Source organism: Phalaenopsis equestris, unplaced genomic scaffold (genome assembly GCF_001263595.1).
Source record: "Phalaenopsis equestris unplaced genomic scaffold, ASM126359v1 Scaffold000402, whole genome shotgun sequence".
In the NCBI taxonomy this organism is placed as follows: Eukaryota; Viridiplantae; Streptophyta; class Magnoliopsida; order Asparagales; family Orchidaceae; genus Phalaenopsis; species Phalaenopsis equestris.
This window is the reverse complement of record NW_018164844.1, coordinates 44113-65242: the sequence shown is the minus strand read 5'-3', so window position 1 is coordinate 65242 and position 21130 is coordinate 44113. Positions and strand designations below refer to the sequence as shown.

The window sequence follows — 21130 nt, the reverse complement described above, 5'->3', positions numbered from 1 at the left end:
CACTCTTTCTGAATTAAAATTTACCTTCTTTTTCGTTATTTGGTTAGTTTATATATATATCTTTCACTCTCTTTTGTATCTAATCTATTATAAATATCACTAAAAGGGAAACTCTTAGAAACCACAAATTGTTTTCTTAGACTCCCTACAGGTCAACCTTATATTTTTCTTTGTTCTCTAAGCTTTTACATTTTAGCTAATTTTTATAACAAAATTTTGTATCTTTTATTTTTTCTTACACATTATTATTTCATTGCCAACCTTTTTTATTTATAAACTTTTTTTTGATTCTCCATGTACATCTTTTGTCACTTGTTTAATTATGCTTGTTATATTATCCCACATAGAATTAACTTCTCCATGAACATCCTAATCTTAAAAATTTAAACTTTATTCATAAAAATAATTTTATTTGTCTTTTTAAGTGTATGATTTTAATATTATGACAATATTTCATTGTATTATTTATCTTTCAATTCTTCATCTTAATCGATGTTGAGTACTTAAATTTTGTTGAGTACTTAAATTTTTATGAGTACTTAAATTTTTATTTGGAATGACCTTACAATTTTTACATTCTCGATGATCTCTTTTTTTCATAAGAAAATCAATTTGCGTTTTATTATATCTTTTTTATAAGTAATAATATGCTATTCTTTTTTCTTAAATAAAATATTAACAATAACAAAATCATACGCTAAAGCAAAATCTAATATGGTTTTATCTGCTTCACCAATCACTCCAAAATCTTAGCCACCATGAATTTTTATAAAATATTCTACCAATTTACCAGAATGTCCATTAAATTTCTCCAATAAAAATTCTTTTTTAATGAGGTATTATTTTTATTAATTGTTTTAGGTCATTGCAAAATTTTTCTTTCTAATTTATATTGAAACCTATTTTAGGAGCATAAGCATTCATAACATTAAAAATCTTAGTATCAACAACAATTTTTTTTGTTATAATTTTTTCTCTAGTTCTATTAATTTTTACAATATTATCTTTTAAACTCTCATATATATAGTTACACATGCATCATTTTTAGTGTGACTCCTACCTGAATGCTAAAATCTAAAAACTAAGTTGTTAATTTCCTTAGCATTTTCTCCAGTTCATTTAGTCTTTGGAATGCATAAGATATTTATTTTTATATGAATCGTAATATCTACTAATTTCTTTAATTTACTTGTGAGAGTACTTATTTTTCAAAATTTTATCCTAATATTAAGTTCATGAACTAACTTCTTTGTGCGTATTCATTTATAATTGGGGAACCCTTGCTTATTTAACACTACACCCGGGTGCTGGTGCAGTGCCTTTCTCGCACTTTTCACTGTAGTGACTTTCTCACACTTTTCACAGTATTCAAGCCATACAACGTGCTGCTTCCAGGAGACGTCCTAGGGCTTACACAATGATTTAAGAGATTCATGTAATGATTTTTTAGACAATTTTTGCGTCGATTGCTGACTATGTAACATAACCCTCAACTTTCCACATCTGAAGATTGGGACCCGACAAACGGGCAGCAATGTTTAAGGATACAAAAATAAAATTATTTAAATACATTGATGGCACTTTTTTGTAAAGGATTGCTAAAAACATTTTAAGAAAAGCCTCTTTATGCTGCTTGTACGAGCAGTTTAGCTGATCTACGACAGCATTTGAGTTCTATGCTATTCACTTATGTTGAACTGATGGTTTTCTTTTGCTGTTCTGAATAGCGTAAGTGCATGCCAGTGATATGTCTAAAGGTATACACTTGAAAAGTATATTTGGTTGCAGCCTCGCCGAACATTAAAAAATATGGTCACCAAATGCTTCCAACTGTCTTTTGATGTTGTCCAGCTTTGTAATACTAGCATTTGCTATTTAGGGAATAGTAAAATGCTCAGAAATATATCTTTATATGCTTTTGTGATGTTTGATTCTGATGTGGGAATGCTAGAAAAATGCTGAAATGTGAAGGAATTTCCTTGCGCCAGGCCAAATCAAACTTCATTGCTTTATGAAGCAAAAGAAACATTTTCACATGTCAGCTTTTTAAATAACTCAAATGTATTTTTGTTGTAGTCCCCTGTTTATTGTAGAATGCTTGGATTTCGTTTGATAATGATTACGTCTCTATGAATTAGCCATCCCATTGAAAGTGGTTTCCAGTTGGAATTTGAGATAAATTGAAAATTTTATATTTCTTTGGAAGCTTGGCACTGTCTTTCCCTTCTCTGAAGAGGATACTAATGGGGAAAGGAAATAAATGACTTTATTGATCATTTGGTGTTATTTAGTAGGAATTTTTTATCACCTGTTAAGTGCACACTATATTTCAACTGTTTAAACATATCATCTTATGGAAATAACTCTTATCTAGATTAATTTACTAAGATAGCCTTTTTAGTTTTTATCCTGTGTCAAAATCTGGAATGGATAATTCACTAGATTAGCAGATTTATATTCTGTGGAAAGGCTTAAGCATGGGTACACCTTTTTACTAGTCTTCTATTCTGCTTCACCATATTCGCAGTTGCTATGAGTTTGAGCAGATGATTTTGATCATTGTGATATCTTTAACTTATTAATGTTTATTTTATTTACGGGATTCAGAGGCATAATTTTTATTTTTCTTATTATGTTTTTAGTTTAGTTAAGAATGGATTTCTTCAAAAATATATCACTTTGCTTATGATGCTGTTCTAATTTTCTGTTGATTTCATACAAAGGATTTAGATAGGAAAGTAACACAGAAATTTTTTCCTAAACAGCATCCTATTTTGTCTAATATATCTTTCTTTATAATGATTTTGCAGGTCACCTTTCTTTGTGAAGAAAAAGAGAGAATTGATAAAACCATCGCAGAAAAAGATGATTTATACTTGAAAGGAAACTCTGAATGTTTTAGGGAACAGAGTTCGGTGTTTCTCCCATTGGAACCCATTTGCGATGATAAGGTGAGGTTACTATTGTGATTACATATGCTAATCATTTGATTCTCTCATTTCATTGTGGATACTTGATTATTATATATGATATAATGGCTGGCTTGATTTACAGGTTTCTTCTGCTTCGTACGAACTAGAGCCATGCAGCACCTGTCCTGAAAATTCACAACCTAGACTTTTGACATGCATGGAAACACCACAAAAGTCCGAGGGATGTCCTAGTTCCTCCACTGACATTAGCTTCTTCGATAGAAATCTTGAAGATTTGCAGAACTCTAAGGGTTGTGCTAGCTCCTTTAATACCGCTAGTTTTAGAAATCAAAGTTCAGGTTATCGTGTGAGAGAAATAGTGCAGAGTTCCAAATTCAAAGCAACTAGTATGGTTGATGTAGCTATAAAGGTGAGCTCCAAGAATGTAGTCTGCTTACGACTATTTTGTTTTCAAAGTTCATAAAAGGATTTAATCGCTTTTCATCTCATTATTAAGGTCATTGATCTTGTTTCTCTTCTGATGTAGTTCTTTTTAAAAATATGATCTGGTTATTCAACTAAACATGAGCCTTTATGCAATAATTTTTATCATAGGACCTACTCTATGTAGTATTGACACAATCAATAACTTTGTGGAAATTATTTTCCAATTTGGTCACGTGGAAGCTTAAGTGTGTTCTGTAACAACGCTGAAGTCTCGTCTTCCTTTACAGGCAATGTCATCAATAAAAGCAGGAGAAGATGCTTATGCAATGATTGGAGAAGCCTTAGAATCAACAGGAATTCGACAGGTTGGTGTTCATTCCAGAATATCAAGATTAAAACATTCCTCTTATCAACAAAATGGGGGTCCACAAAACTGTCATCAAGATTTATTATGCAACCCTGCGGAGGTAGCATCAATAGTTCATTCCATCAATTCGACAGTTCCAACATTCTCCCAGAATTACTCCCGAATTCCTCCAAAGCTGATCTCAGCTTGTGTTGCTGCTATGCTAATGATTCAGGTATATTGTTGTGCATCATTGAAACAAAATAATTTGTTCCTTACGTATGCTAGACTATTAATTTTTCAGTTTACTGACCAGTTTGTTTAAATTTATTTATCCTTTTCAGCGTACACAAACCTTAATTATTGTGAAACTTCTGCATTATTCATTTTCAGCAAAACTAGTTACAACACACTTTTCAATATATTTCTAGGTTAACCTGACAAAACCATCAGAGAAAGTGTGATTCTTATTTTGAACATGTGCTTACAAACCTTTTTTTTTTCTTGAATTTGTGCTTACAAGCTACAATCCATGCATGTGATGACTCGTTTCTTTTTCCCGAGGAAGTCGAAAAGGAGAGGAAGTGAAGAGTCGATGAGAGGTGAGGAAACAAATAGCCGGGGACTCGAATGAATACGCTCGTTCTATAAATTGTCATTTGAGAAAATTAAAAGTAAGATCAAGCGGTAGAAACGACTTACCTGGAGAGTCGAACGGTGCGTCCGGGAGACAACGAGCATAAACTAGGGCTTTCACCTATCCGAAGGCGGCGACATCTATGTCTTCAATCAGAGTAGTCAGCAGGTGAGGAAGTCAACTATGCCTCTGTCAAGAAGGAAGCTCCCCCTTTAGTAGTCCAACTTTATCAAATAGGAAGTTATTTCGTGCGACTGTGTTCTACGCGAAAAAGAAGAAGAAGAGTAGAAGCATCAAGCAGATTATGTCTGTCGCGTGAAGCCAACTCTCGACTAAGCTCTAGTTGAGGCTAAAGAGCTCGCGGGAGTAGGGCTTTTGAGTCATTATATATATTTATATGAATTTAAGTTGTTCTTTAAATGCTTTTGATCATGCTATAAAAATATCATTTTTGGATCGAGGAAAGGCTCATGACAACAAGAAAGGTTAGGGTTTTATTTCCAAAATTATTTTGTTTAAAATAAAATATTTAATATTATGTAATGATTAAATTTTAATTTTGAAATCTTAATTAAAATAATTTAATTTATTATATTTGTATAGATGTAATAACATAATAATCATAATAGTATAAAAGATATAATCGAAATATGAAAATAAAGTCAACAATTTCTTAGTTTAAAGTGGAGTGGAAGTAAAAAAAAAAAAATGAATTATAAATAAATATTGATTTAATTTTAATTTTATTGGTCAAATTAAAGTAACATGAATACTTAAGTGAAAGCTTTTAATCAGCAATTAAACTATTATAAGCAAATAAAAGATATATAATGCTATACTTAAAATTATGTTTTCACAATATTTTAGATAGTTAACTATTGAAGACAAGATTGAGGCCCCGTTTGGGGCAGCTTAAAACAGTGGGCGGCGTTTTGAAAACGCCGCCTTACTGTTTTAATAACACGTTTACCCTGCGTGCTGGAAATCACGAATTTTATTTTAGGAATGACGCTGCCCGCGGGATCATACCGGCGGTCCGCGTTGCCTTGTCGCGTTTTCTCCTGAATTACTCCGCTACCCTCGCGATCGAACCCCTGCTCTTGCGCCTCTCGGATTCAGCATTTCTTCCTCCTTCGTTCGCGATCGAGCTCGCAAACCCACTCCCTGCTTCGTTCGTGATCGAACTGTAGCCCTTTCCTTCCTCCTCTCCGATTCACTATTCTAGGGTTTCCTCCTCTCTGAAGTCGACTGCACCGAAGCCCTCTCTTCCTTCCCCTCTGTGCCGAAAATCGCATGAGTGCTTCTACCCCTTCAGCCATCAAGAAGAGCGCAAGAAATCCCTTCCGTTTTGCAAGCTTTGTAAGTTGAAGCTATCCCTATCTCATTTTTGGTAATTGGAACTTTTCAACTTCATTTTGATTGAATTTTGAGTTATTTGCCTTATCAAAGGTTTATGTAAATAAAAAAGTTCAGTAAATCTTTTCTTAAGCAATCCCTATCTAGAAAAGGATTCTATAGGTGTAAGGAAATAAATAAGTTCAGTAAAGCTTTGGCCTTTACATGATGTAAGCTTTTATGATGTAAGCCTTTATATGATGTAGGCCCCTTTGGAACATTTGGAATAGCATGAACTTCTTATATTCAATCAATGATGGTTTAAAAATTCTCATTTAATGCTTTTTGCCAGGGCAAAATTTGGATGGATTCTAATCTTAGCATAAAGAAGGCATCTATTTAGTGTTCTTATTTTATTTTTCTATGTTGTTTACTGTTTTATCGATTAAACTTTTTATATCTTTTTCGTCTGACTTCTTGAGGTGGGTTTACTAACTTTTCAATAATTGTAAAAAAAAAAAGGTGCATCTTTCCTATATGACATAAGTCACTTTAAACTATAGTAGTCATTGGATGTGTAATCCACAATTTCATTTCATCAAAGCTTAATACAGTACCGAGTGATTCAAATTTCAAAGCAAGGGCAATTTATATATCACTCAATGGATTCACATTTAAACACAAAATCTATGTAATCCTTTAAATATTTAAATAGAAATAATAACAAATATTTTTGTAGTCATGAAATTCATTTAGCAAATAGTTAAGTCTCTTTTTATTTTAAATATTTGTGTATTAATTTACATTGCCACAAAAGCTCATGCTTTAACATGATTTCACTCATCAATTTTAGACTTCATATTATGTCTTATTCTTTCTAATTTAGATTCAATTGAGATCATAAATAAATTCGTAGTTTGGATTTCGAACTCAAGTTTGCTTAATTCTAGTTTTTGTTTTTTATTTTATTTATTTTTTTCATTTGGAAGATTTACATACATACCATTCAATGTACATATCTTGCACCCAAACTTTAATTTTTTTTGTTGTGGGAGTTTCTTACGCACTAACCAAACAATACAACTTATTCAGAACAGGGGCAGAATGGTCAATTTTCCAGGATCAGTTGTTTTCCATAAGCGCAACCAAACAGCCAGACAGCTTATCCGGATCAGCTGCTCATCAGCAGATTATCAGGATAAACTGCTTATCAGCAGAAGCTGGATAAGCTGCAGCTACCCCAAACAGATTCTAAGTGAGTTTGATGATTTAAGACAAATCATATAATTTTAAGGTAAGTACATATTTTCTTTTGCTATAGAAATATTTTGTTTCTTCTCAACAAATGTATTTACTACTATTATTATATTTATAACACTGCATATCCATGATATATAATTTTATTAAAATTTGTTCATATTGTAAGAATGATCTGTGTACTCATATTTGTTTAAATTATCATAAATATTAAATATTATGCAAGAATATTGACTGCTATGCAAATGAGAATTAAATATTCATTATTAAAAAATGATTTTTTTTATAGTATACTTGTATGTGCATGCTTGGCTATGATGAAGTCACATTTTTATGGTACTAGTGAGTTAACGCTAAGGTACCAATGTACGTATATGAAAAATGATATTGATATTAAAGTATCTTAATTACGTATACACAAGAGCACTTTAACGTTCGAGAGTCCAGATCACAGTTTGTCAAAAGTATAGTCATTGTGGATAAGTAATTAAAATCATTTCAAGATTTACGCCCCCCCATTGTTTAAGGCAACTGAAGATTTTATTGAAAAAGAGAATTGACTGATGCAAATTGAGAATATATTAGATAGTATGGTCTGTTCAGATGAATGATTATTTGTGTTGGATGGAGAAGCTGAAAGGTGGCGGCGTGGGCATCGTCAGGACAAGCTAAGTGGCACACCTAACATGATGGTCAGTTGGGAGAAATTTATGTAGTTATTCAAGAGAGTGGTTTGTAGCTCTATCTACTCGAAGATAAATGCACGACAAATTTATCAGATTGGTTCAGGGAGAGAAAAGAGTTATGCCGTATGAAGCAAAATTCATTGCACTATCAAGGAATGTGCCGCAATTGATCGCTACTGCAAATGAAATGTGCTGCAGATTCCATTTCGGATTAAATGATTTGATCAGACAACCATTGGTGCCTTTGAGGATTGATGAATACTCAGTATTGGTGGAATGAGTTAGAAGAATGGAGATCGATTGTCAGTTTACTTAAAAACACAAGGAGACGCACGAGAAAAAGTAATGATGAAGGAGAACACGTATATCAATTAGAAGAATCTAATGAGAAGTTTAAGTTCAATTCAGGTGGATTGAGTAGAGGCTTGACTCAGAGTAATATAGTCACTTGTGCCTAATGCAGAAGACAACATAGGGAGAATGCTTAATGGACTCTAACACATGCTACTGGTGTCGTCAGCTTGGTCATATAATAAGATATTGTCCATCGCTTGGTCTGAAGAGCACTGAAGATCAAAAATCAGGTGGAGTTTCTTCAAAGAAGACTGCAGAGCAAAAAAGGACAGAGTCTATAGCTTCAACTCCAATCTAGGTCCAACCAAGGCAACCTATTCGACATCGACTTAATTCCCTTACTCATAATGAGCTTAAAGAACTTATTGTTGCTAATGGTGATAGGGCCTAATGAGTTTGACACTTTCTTACAAGAGTGTTTTCCTAATGTAACAATCATGCTGGGTCCCAAACCCCATATGTGAAAAGTGGAGGGTTGTATTAGGCAAGACGACAGTCAGTGTAAAATTTGTCAAAAAAAATCATGACATGAATCTATTAAATTCTTGTATAAATGCTAGGGTATCCCTTAGAAGCGACACACTATATGACCTGAATATAATGAAAAGTAAGGGTCGATACACTGTCGGACAGGTGTAGTGTCAACTAAGCAAGAGTTTCTACATTATAGACAAATGCAGACCAAAAAATTATTCCATGAAACTAGTATTAGGATTGGATCTTGGAATGTATGTGTTTTCACAGGTTAATGAAATTAGTCGATATTATGGTTCATGGGAAGATAATATCTTATGGATTAAAGAAACTAAATGGGTTGGAGAAAAGACTAAGGAAATTGATAGTTTATGTTTTAAACTTTGATATTCAGGTAAGAGTCACACTAGAATGATGTAGGTGTAATTATAGATAAGAGTTTAAAAGAAAATGTTGTTAAAATTAAAAGAATTGGAGATAGAATTATAGCTCTTAAGATTGTTGTTGATACTAAGATTTTTAATATTATAAATGCTTATGCTTCTCAAATAGGTTTAGATTTAAGTTCTAAAGAAAAATTTTGAAATGACCTAAATGAATTAGTACAAATGATACCTCTTGAAGAAAAAAAGTTTATTGGAGAAGATTTAAATGAATATGTTGGTTAAGAAGTAGAACATTTTAGAAATATTAATGGTTGCTACGGTTTTGGAGTGATTAATGAAGAAGGTAGAGTCATATTAGATTTTATTTTAACATACGATTTTGTTATTATTAATACATTATTTGAGAAAAGAGGGGAACATATTATTACTTATAAGATTGGATCTAATAAAACACAAATTGATTATTTTCGAATGAGAAGAGAGATCGTCAAAAATTTAAATATTGTGAGGTCAATCCTAGTGAGAATTTAAGTACTGAACATTGATTATTAGTTCTAGATTTTAATATGAAGAGTTTTAAGATAAAAAATATTAGGAAAAATTGTCATAAAATTATATTGGGGCAACATTCTTATAAAAGTAGACGGGGGCACCTAAAAGATACAAATAAATTTTTTTTTATGAGTAAACTTCAAGGTTTTGAGATTTGGGATTTTGTGAAGAAGCAAATTCTATGTGGGATAAAATAATAAATACTATTAATCAATTGACAAAAGTTGTACCTTGAGAATCAAAAGAAAAAAATTTTATAAATAAAAATAGTTGGTGGTGAAATAATATTGTGCAAGAAAAAATAAAATATAAGAAGTTGTGTTATAAAAATTAATATAAATATAAAAGCTTAGATAATTGCGAAAAATAGAATGTTGCCCATATGAAGTTTAAGAGAACAATTTATGTCGTAAAAAATTTTGCTTTTAGTGATTTTTATAATATATTAGATACTAAAAATGGTGAAAAATATATCTATATACTAGCCAAACAAAAAGAAAAGAAAAGTAAATATCTAACTCAACTAAGTATATTAAAGATGAAAATAAAAAAGTACATTTTAAAAATAAGATATTCAACATAAGTGAATGAGCTATTTTGATAAACATTTCAATGAAATTTCTGAAAATACAATTGATCTTAATATCGTTAATAATAATAAAATATTTTTTTCATCGTCATATTAGTAAAAAGAAGTTGATGAGACTTTAAAGAAAACTAAGAGTGGAACAGTAGGACCTGCTGATATCCCAATTGAAGTATTGAAATATTTAGGAGAATTGAGAGTTTCTTAGCCTACTAAATAATTTAATGTTTTTAAAACTAAAAAGATGTGTGAGGAGTGGAGGAAGAGTATTTTGCTCCCCATTTTTAAGAATAGAGGGGTTGCACAAGAGTGTGCAAATTATAGAGGAATTAAGTTGATGTGTCACATTTTAAAATTATGGGAAAGGGCAAGCAAGCATAGGTTAAGATGTATTACAAAGATTTCTCATAATCAGTTTGGATTTATGCAGGACGGGTCTACGATGGATGCTATACATTTATTGCGAGGTTTGATGAAGAAGTACAAAGAGAATAAGGTGGATCTACATATGCTTTTTATTGATTTAGAAAAGCTTACGATAAAGTTCTAAGAGAAATTCTTTGGAAAATTCTAGAGAAGACAGGTGTTGATATGTGATATTTAAGTCATTAAAGATATGTATAATAGAGTTGTTACTTGTGCTCAAATTGTTACTTGTGCTCAAACAGTACTTGTGCTCAAACAGAAGGAGGATTGACCCAATATTTTCTTATTTCAGTTGAATTACATCAGGGATCGGCTTTAAACCCACATCTTTTCGCTTTAGTTATGAATGTTCTTATCGGACATTTACGGAAGGATGTACCTTAGTGTATGTTTTTTGCTGATGATATCCTTCTTGTGGATAACACTGAATAAATAGTTCAGGAAAAACTTGAATTATGGAGGTCTACATTGGAGATTAAGGCCTTTGTTTGATTAGAACTAAAACTGAATACATAGGTTGTAATTTTAGTAATAGTGGCTCTAGTGACAGAGTTGTAATTATGGGTGATCAAATCATTAAAATGTGTGAATGTTTTAGATATTTCGGGTCTATTATTCAAAGTGATGGTGATATGTGGATGTTATTAGCTGAATTCAAGTTGGTTGGTTGAAGTAGAGGAATGCAATGGGCCTATTGTGTGATATAAAAGTATCGCTTAGACTGAAATGAAAAATCTATAAAATGGTGGTGAGACCTGTAATGCTCTTTGGCGCAAAATATTGGCCTTTAAAAGAGAAGCATAAACAAAGTTAAGTATTGTCGAGATGAGAATGCTTAGGTAGATGAGTGGCTTGACACTTAGAGATAGCGAAGTGAATATATCCGTGATACAGTTGGTGTAGCTTCAGTGGTGGATAAAATTAGAGAGAGCCATTTTATATGATTTGGTCACATTAAACGTCGACTATTTGATGACCCGGTTAGGAGAGTAGATGTTTTAGATTTGACTTATTTTTAAAAAGACAGAGGTAGACCTAGAATAAATTGGTCATATTGTATAGAAAATGATCTTAATTTATTAAAATTAAATGAAAATATGACACCCAATAAGACGCAATGAAGAAAAAGCACTCATGTAGCCGACCCCACTTGGTGGGATGAAGGCTTTTTGTTGTTGTTGTTGTGTTTTTCTAACGTAATTTTTGTGTGATATGTTATCTTGATTTTGTTGATGAGTGGAGTAAAGTTGATTCGCTTTGTATCGGGTATTTACTTATAATGATCATTTTTCATATTATGAATGACCTCTAATTTTCATCATGAAATTTATGGATGGTGCATATTCACCCGCTTAAGGAAAGTTGACTTGTAGTATGTTTATAAATTTTGAGGACAAAATTTTTGTATGTGCGGAAAATTGTGATGCCCTTTTTTTTTTTCCCGAGGAAGTCAGAGGAGAGGAAGCAAAAGAGTCGAAGAGGGGAGGAAACAGGGATTCAGAGGCATGAATGTGTATGTTTGTTCTACAAATTGTCACTTGAGTGATATTGAGAGGTAGAAGCGACTTACCTGGAGAGTCGAACGACGCGTGTGGGAGACGATGAGCATAAGCTAGGGCCTTCACCTAGCTGAAGGCGGCAGCGTCCACATCTTCAATCAGCCCAGATAATAAGAGAGGAAGTCGACTACGCTACTGTTAAGCAGGAAGCTCCCCCTTGAGTAGTTCGGCTTCGTCGAACAGGAAGATATTTCGTGCGACTGTGTTCTGTGCAAAGAAGGTATAAAAAACATCGAGCGGATTTTCCTGTTGAGTGAAGCCATTGCTCGACTGAGCCCTAACTGAGGTTGAAGAGCTCGCGGGTGTAAGGCTTTTAAGTTGTTATATTAAGTGGTAAGAGTGAGATTTTAATATTTAACACACACACACACACACACATATATATAGAGGTGAGTGCTCATATATTAATAACTTTGTACACCTATGGTTTATGGTTCCATTGAAATTTGTTCATATTGTAAGAATGACCTGTGTACTCAGTTTTATTTGTACCTGTGATGGTTATACATATATAAAATGATATAGATATAATATTAATATAATAAAACAAATTGAATAATATGAAATATCGTAAGTGATCATATTCATAAATTATCAAATATTTTATATTGATTTATTGAAAACTTAACTGATGTGAATATTATTCTCTTTTTCCTTATATTACTATAGTTTAGAAGTGAATATTCACTACTTTAATTAGCTCACTGCTGCTTTAACTTAACTTTTTAAGTTTAATTAATTGATTAAAAGATGAATCATAGAATAAAAAATGTTTATAAAAGATGAGCAAACTGTTATGAGGTAAATTTAATTTTTTTGCTTTAATTTAATTTATTCTGTGGCTCTTTCATTTTTTAATAGGTAGTTATAGAAAATAAATATAAAAAACTTAATTCCCAATATCCAATTGTCTGTACCCGCCTTGTTTTGTTCCAAGTTTCGGGCTGGGTCGTGGCCATATACGTTATGCAAATTTTAATGTTAAACTATATATTATATGAAGAGTGATGAATAATAAAACATGCTATGATATACAATTCTCAAACTCATGTGGGACATGAGAAATGCTCTTTATTTATGATCCACATGAGATAGACGGTTATTACTATAAATCCTAGTGTTGGACAACAAAGAAGTCGTTGATAATAAGTTGAGTGTAGGAAATGAGGATATGAAAAAGTATTTGTTAAAATTAGGAAGCAAAGAAATGATCATGTTGCTGATGCATTGAGAGTAACACTTGTTCAGAATAAAGTAGCAAAATTTGGATGTGAACTTTCAATTTCTTTGCTTTTAAAAACTAGTACATCATTATTTCAATTTGTACAAAAGCATGCATATGGATGTGGTTTGATGTTGGTACACCACTTTCGGTGTTTCATGATCACAAGAAATATACTTGTGGAGCAGCATATTTATCTATGCAATTAACAATAATGACTATTTCATCAAAAACACAATGTAAGTGACAACATTTCCAAGTGACGCCTATTATACTAAACACCATATATTACATTTGAAAACTCCAATTTTTGGCTAGTTTTGATGTTACTATAAAATAAAGAGTTTGATTTCCTTATAGAAATGATTCCTTTTTTGCGAGTGTGGTGTTAATGGTCATGAATAACAAAAATGTACGTACAATTAAGCATTTTCCTTTGCATGTTTCTCATACAAGCAAACAATATGACAGTTTGTTTTTGAAAAAAGATACTGAAAAATATTTCCAAATGAGGCTTAATGGAGGGTAGAGGGTACTTTAATGTGTAAGATAGATATAGGTTTTTAAAATAATTAGAATTGAGATGGTGTAGAACAAACTTAAAATTCCCAGAAGTTCGTATTAAAAGACTTGCACATTATAGAGTTAAAAGCATGTCACACATAATATTATATAGTAGCTGGATGATTCGGTGGGTTGACTTTAAATGGTTGAGATGAAGACAATAATTATAATGATCATGAAGAAGTAGAGATCAGTAAATTTCTAGTTAGCAAATTAAGATTATCCTGATCCGCACATATACAGTGCCTGCCAGTGCGATTCTTGTTGGAATTTTCTGTATGTATTTATAATTATTCTGTCTGTAAAATAGAAATAGAGGTAAATTAATTGACACTGCTTTGTTTCTTTTGAAATTTTTGCATATAGCTATAGCAATACGATAATAATTTTAAGTTATTTTAATATATTTTCGTGGCCCTATTTAGTCAGAGCAGACGACCATTATGAGCAAATCACGACTTGATAATGGGCTTAAAAGTTTCTTTCCTCATTTTTTATGCAGTTTGTAGTTTAACTAGTTTGGGTGCTTAAGCAGACATGACTGCAATGCAATATTGTGTAGTGTGCATCTTGCATCTACATGAGGCATCATGCTAATAGGTTTGTTGCATTGATAGATGTTAACTAGTATTCTTTTCTTCCCTCTTGTTCTCTTCCCACTCTAGTTTAGGAGATCAAAGGATGACAGCCAAATAGATCAATGAAAATTAAGTTATAAAATAAACACTAATAATTAGTAATAATGCTAAAATAAACCTAGTGGAGGAAATTAAAATATTCATGAAACACAAATCTCAAAATAAAGTAGAAAAATATTCAATTAATCATGTTACTGAAGTTTAACATAAGTTTGGAATGAATGATTGTAATCATTCGTGGGATTGTTCCTTTTATACCCTAGTACTGAAAAGAGTTTCTTAATTGAAAAACAAAGGCTCTATTTGAGATCAATTTTGTTATTTTTTTTGTTTTTGTTTTGTTTTTTTTTTTGTGTTTTTAAAAACATGTTTGTCTAGTATATTTTTTATGATTTTACTCTTTATTTTTAAAATAAATTAACATATTTTTGAAAACACTCGAAATGACTTCTCGAGTATTTAATAATTTTAAAAAACTTTCTTTTAATCAAACTTATTAAACATGTCGAATCTAAAACATCTACTCTCCTAACCGGATCATCAGATGGTCAACTTTTAATGTGACCAACCCTATCACGAATATATTCATTTAGTATTTTGTCTCTAAGTGTCAAGCCACTCATCCACCTAAACATTTTTATCTCAGCAACACAACTTTGTTTTATACTTCTCTTTTATAAGCCAACATTCTGCGCCTTAGATCATTTCATGTCTCACCACCATTTTGTTAAATTTTACTTCAAGTCTAACCAACACTTTTCTATCACACAATAGGCCTGATGCATTCCTTCCCTTCAACAAACCAACTTGAATTCTATTGATAACAGTTCCATCTATATCACCATTACTTTGAAAAATAGACCCAAAATATTTAAAACAGTCACACCTTTTAATGATTTGATCACCCATAGTTACAATCTGCTACTAGAACTACTACTACTAAAATCACATTCCATATATTCCATTTTAGATCTACTCAAATGAAGGCCTTTAGGCTCCAATATAGACCTCCATAATTCAAGTTTTTTCTAAACTATCCACAAGAAGGATATCATCACCGACGAGCATACAACAAGGTACATCCTCCTACAAATGCCTTGTAAGAGCAATGTTATCTAAAGCAAAAATACGTAGGCTTAAAGTCGATTCCTGATGTAATCCAACTGAAATAGGAAAATACTTTGTCAATCCTCCTTCCGTTCTAACACAAGTAACAACTCTACTATACATATCTTTAATGACTTGAGTATAAGTCATACCAACACCTTTCTTCTTTAGAACTATCCAATGGACTTTTTTTGGAACCTTATCGTAAGCTCTAAACCAATAAAATCAATGTAGATTCTCTTTACTCTCATTGTACTTCTCTATCAAACCTCTTAATAATATATAGCTTCCATAGTAGACCTGCTCGACATAAATCCAAATTAATCATGGGAAATATTTGTATCGGGTCTTAACCTATCTTCAATTACCCTCTCTCACAATTTTAAAGTAAGGAACATCAACTTAATTTTTATATAATTTGCACACTCTTGTGCATCCCCTTTATTCCTAAAAATAGGGACCAAAATACTCTTTGTCCACTCCTCAGACATCTATTTAGTTTATAAAATAATATTAAAGAGTTTAGTAAGCTAAGAAACTCCCAAATCTCTTAAATATTTTGACACTTCAATTGGGCTATCACTAGGTCTTATTGATTTTCTACCCTTAGTTCTTTTCGAAGTCTCCACAACTTTTTTATTAATGCGATGGTAAAAATAAAACATTTTGCTATTATTAAGAAAATTAAGATCACTAAGTTCAATTGTATTTTTAGAAACTACATTGAAAAGTTTATCAAAATGAATCAAATACCTTTGTTGAATATCTTCCCCTTATACCTTTTTGATTTTCATCTTTAATACACTTTACTTGAATTAAATCTTTATTTTTATTTTTTATTTGTGTGACTACTTTATACATATATTTTTGGGTTCTTTAGTATCTAATATATTATACAGATTACTAAAAGTACAATTTTAGCATCACAAATTGTTCTCTTAGACTCCCTACGGGTCATCTTATAATTTTCCTAGTTCACTAAGCTTTCATATTTAAACAAATTTTTATAATACAACTTCTTATATTTTATCATTGCTTGCACATTACTATTCTGCCGCCAATTATTTTTTTTTATAAAAAAATTTTTCATTGATTTTTCTAGTGCATCTTTTGCCACTTGTTTAATAGTGATTGTTACTTTATCTCACATAAAATTAGCTTGTTCATGAACTCCCAAATATTGGAATCTGGATGTTTACTCATCAAAATAGTTTTATTTGTTAAGAAAGATAGAGGTAGACCTAAAAAGACTTGGGCTTATTGTATAAAAAATGATCTCAATATATTAGAATTAAATGAAAATATGGCACTCAATAGGATGAATAGGAGAAAAAAATTCATGTAGCCGACCCAACTTACTGGGATAAAGACTTCTTGTTATTATTACTGAAGTTTTTTTTATAATTAAAACATAAATAAAATAAAATAGAAAATTGGTCCTAAATGGCCTCTTAATAAACCTTTTGTCTTTAATATAAAGATAAAGGAACAAAATAGGGTTTCCTAGTAAAGAGCTGATTAAAAAATGAAAATATTACCTAAAAAAAAGAAGTTAAAAAATAACTATTAGAAATATTTAGATGCTTGTATGACAGGTTTGGAGCTCTATTTTCTCTTAAGATTTGATGCACTTTGTCTAGACTCCATTAAAAATAAACTCGAGATACAGCGTTGAGGCAATTTTTTTATATTCTTGGTAGTACTAAAAAATCAAATGCTATTTTTCACTTTTCAAATGTTCTATAAATAATCGAGAGCAGGAGGGTATTTTGAACGTCTTTAGACATTTTATTTGATAAAAATATCTATTCATAAAGGGAAGAGCGAGAGGGAATTAAAGTATTTGATCATCACCCTAAAGGAACGGGAAAAGAAGAAGAAGACGAAGAAGATAAGATGCATGTAAAGGTCGATTGAGAATCTGCATATAAAGAAAAGTATGAAAAGCATCTTTTAGGAGGGAGTTACTGAAGACTGTTTGTAGACCTTCAAGCTTAAATGAAGAGAAAAGGATTTGGTAGGAATTTTTCTCAAAATTACACTCTGTCCAAGGCAAGCAATCTTTGAAGTGTCCATAATTTTTGCAAGCATAGAATAAAGGATAATTATGCCTTCATGCATTTTGAATGAATACATGGAACTGTCCAAGAAAGTGTCTCTAGTCGAGAGCAACCACTTTGTGGAGTCAATTTGTAAATTCAACCTCATCCAATTCAGGTAAACAATAGAGCATTGAAATGTCATTAATTAGATCTAAAGGAATGAAAATTACAGCTAGAAATGCTGGAGAAAAAAAGGCATCACCAAACAATTAGGATTCCAAGAAATCTTAAAATGGTTATGGTAATGCTTGGCTGAAGGCAAATTATGGATCTAAGCTTCATTCCAAATTTGATTTTAGCATCAAAATTTGATTGTAGGATCATCATTGATATTCTAAGAGATAAAATGAAAGAAGTACAAATGCTTTCTTGACATCCTTATAAAACATAGGATCGTCTTTTTCCCACGAAAAGTTAGTAGGAGTTGAATTATTCAATTATCTGTTTTGTATGTTGTACTTCCGTAAGGAGTAGTAATTCACATGAATAGATATTCATATCTGTTTGGCAAGAAGAGAAACTTTCATTATATAGAAAAAAAAAGTGTGAAGCCCTCCAATTTTTTTGAGTCCATTTATTTTCTAAATGACAAGGGAGACCTCCACCATCATCATTTTTGTTCCACAAAAAACTTTTAATTCAGTTTAATTTGCTGATGGCCCATTCGAAATCAAGAAGAAAAAGAAGTACGGTGGTAGAAGATAACTTAGATTCAAATTCAGTATCCTATCACCTTAATAAAGGAATTTGCCTTTTTAGGAATGCAAGTTTTCTCAAAATTTTGCCTATTATAAGAGTTTAGGAAAACCTAAATATTTGAAAGGAAGTCTTTTAAAGGGACAAACTAAAGCCTTTGACAACAAATAAAAGTAATTAAATGAGTTTAGTATAAGCTTTTTGAAGTTATTGTTCTGAGGTCTATCAATTGGTTCAAACAATCATCATGAAAGAACATTAACCTCACCACACCTGAAAACCTAATTTTACTAGTTTTTCTCCCTTAACACTATTATTATGTTTTGTGCATCCAGAAATATGACTACATGGAGAGGAATGAATCCTCAAGTAGCATTGTGTGATATGCACAATTCACACAATACATTAGCATCATCTTTATCTGATAAAATCGCATTTAGTAGGTGTTAACCTGTTATTCATTAGATTTGTTCTGTTAATATGTTGTGATTTTAAGCTATGAAATGGTATTTATAGTCGTAGATGCATTGCTCCTTTAGTTTGGTGGGGTTGGGCCTTGTCTGCAAGCCACATACATTAATAAAACAGGGTGAGATTTACATACATACCACACAATTCTTTGTATTTCATTATCTAAGAACTAAAATTTACAAGTTACTTATAAGGCACTCAAATCCTTAACATCACATAAACATACCTCTAATATTAGCTTACACACATCTTCATACATATGTACAGATGTTATTATTTCATTGAAGTGTTTTAAGTGCTTATTAAACTTCAGGTGTCAAATATGTAAATATATATGAATTATACAGTTTAAATGTTAATCTCCCTAAAACATGACAAGTACTTTAACCTTTTTCATTTCAAATTGAGCCCTATTTAAAGAAAGAAAACAATCACGAGTTCTTAAACTTAACAATATTCTTAAAACATCATTTCAAAATTTATTCTTATTGGTTTTTCTCCAATCCCTGATGCCTCCTCAAATGCAGGCATGCAGCGACAGAGGATTACCGCCTGCCGAAGCCATGGAAATACTTGAGGAAGCAGCCAGAGACTTGCACCCTGAATACTCTCAAAACCTCCACATCTACAGAGAAATAGAGGAACTTATGTGCATCATTAAGACTCAGGTCTTGTCTCTCATAAAAACACCTACTTCAAACTTGCAGATGTAAGTTAATCCAAGAAGATTAAGCTTCTGAGGTTCGTTTCTTTCCTGGCCTCAACAAGAAAATATAACAGGGCATTATTTTGGTTATACTTGTACATGGTTTCTTACCATTCTTGCACTTCTATCCCAAAGTAGGTTATTCTTCTTAGATTTGTACATAGTTGATTTATAAATACCATTGGTGGATATGACCAGCATACTTTTTAATAATCAATTTATGTAGTTTGGCTGCTGTCTCATTAGAAATTAATTTCATGAACAATTTTTTCTCTTGCTATTCTGGTTGGAAGATTGATTGTCAATAATAAAAATTAGGGGTATTTACATATATTGTACATACCACGCAATTCTTATGTACTTAACATTTGCATTTTCATATTTATATTTGTAATACCTTGGTGTCATAACTCTTAGTGAAGTCTTTTGCTTTCAGTATTTGACAAATGAAGTTGCGGTACATGTGAGAAGTCTCCAGAGCAATTGAGCTTGGAAGGCCGAGTTTCTGAGTGCAAGAGAATGAATGGCCTATGCCCGAGAGCATATATTTTATTTTAAAAAGAGTCAATGATAATCATATTTTTGATGTGATATTGAATATTTGAGTGTTTTGAATATAAATATGAAAGCTTTAAGTGCTAGATATATAAATACATATGATATGAATTGTGGCATACATTTAAATGCACCAAAATTGGAGCAAAATTTCTCACGGTTTTATGTCGTGCCGTATCATATGGAAGTGGATGCGAGAATATTGCGAGTTAATATTATATTTTGTAAATAAATGTTTTGATATTTTATATAAAAAGATCTTCATTTTGAAGGTTTTGTTCTGGCCAGAAATCCTAAGGGATTTCCGAAGATTGCTTAAACAGCGTTGTATAGGTATTTTATTCATTTAAATTTGTTGCTACTGAAGTCGGATGTAAGAAATCAAATAGAATGTGAATTTTTTTCATATCAAGGTGTATGTAGTTGACCAATATGATTTTATTGTGATTCAGATACATAATTTTTTACATTTCATATTAAATCTTAATCATTTATATATAATTGTTCCTGAAATTAAAGACCAATAATATTAACATGCAATTTTTATGATTTTATTTTCTTATTTCAATAAAGTTGAGCCCAAAAAATAATATGTATGAAGTATGCATGTTATTTTAATGGTTGATTATCATTAAAATCTTAAATAGAGCATTATTGATAGGGTTTTTCTCCTAATGGACTCCAAGCTATAGGAGTATTTTTTTTAAATTTTAAGTGTGGAGTTTGGGATCAATTTCATTTTTTCTTTTTTTTTTTATTTTCTTTAGTTTGTTTTATTTTATTTTATTTTTTGTTTTAACATAAAATGAAAATATTTTTGATACTCTTATGAATTTTTTGTTTTTAAAAGCAAAAAATAAATTACATGTTTGATATTCATATGCATTTTTAAAAGAATAAAAAGTGTTTTTGTTAAAAAAATATTTAAACAAACATGATTGGGATTTACATTGAAACCACGCATCTAATGTATATTTATATATTTAACATCTAAACTTCACTTTTTGCATTAATATCACCCGTCTTTCTTATCACACTAAAAATACCACCAAAATTTAAGAAGTGAAAAACAGCTTCTGATCGAAAGTGACATATATATATATAATTAAATG

General features: G+C 31.2%; 1 protein-coding gene across 2 annotated transcripts in view; it reads left to right on the top strand.

The window, feature by feature from the left end:
* The window catches only part of LOC110026867 (protein ALWAYS EARLY 3-like), a 39466-nt gene extending 19774 nt beyond the window's left edge, over nucleotides 1-19692 (top strand). For both annotated transcript variants that reach the window (XM_020728054.1, XM_020728055.1), the window contains 4 exons: nucleotides 2811-2951; nucleotides 3055-3342; nucleotides 3647-3940; nucleotides 19285-19692. In XM_020728054.1, coding sequence (XP_020583713.1) covers nucleotides 2811-2951; nucleotides 3055-3342; nucleotides 3647-3940; nucleotides 19285-19470 — 909 coding nt within the window. In that variant the 3' untranslated portion in view covers nucleotides 19471-19692. The remainder of the gene's footprint in view (nucleotides 1-2810; nucleotides 2952-3054; nucleotides 3343-3646; nucleotides 3941-19284) is intronic.
* Nucleotides 19693-21130: the final 1438 nt, after the last annotated feature.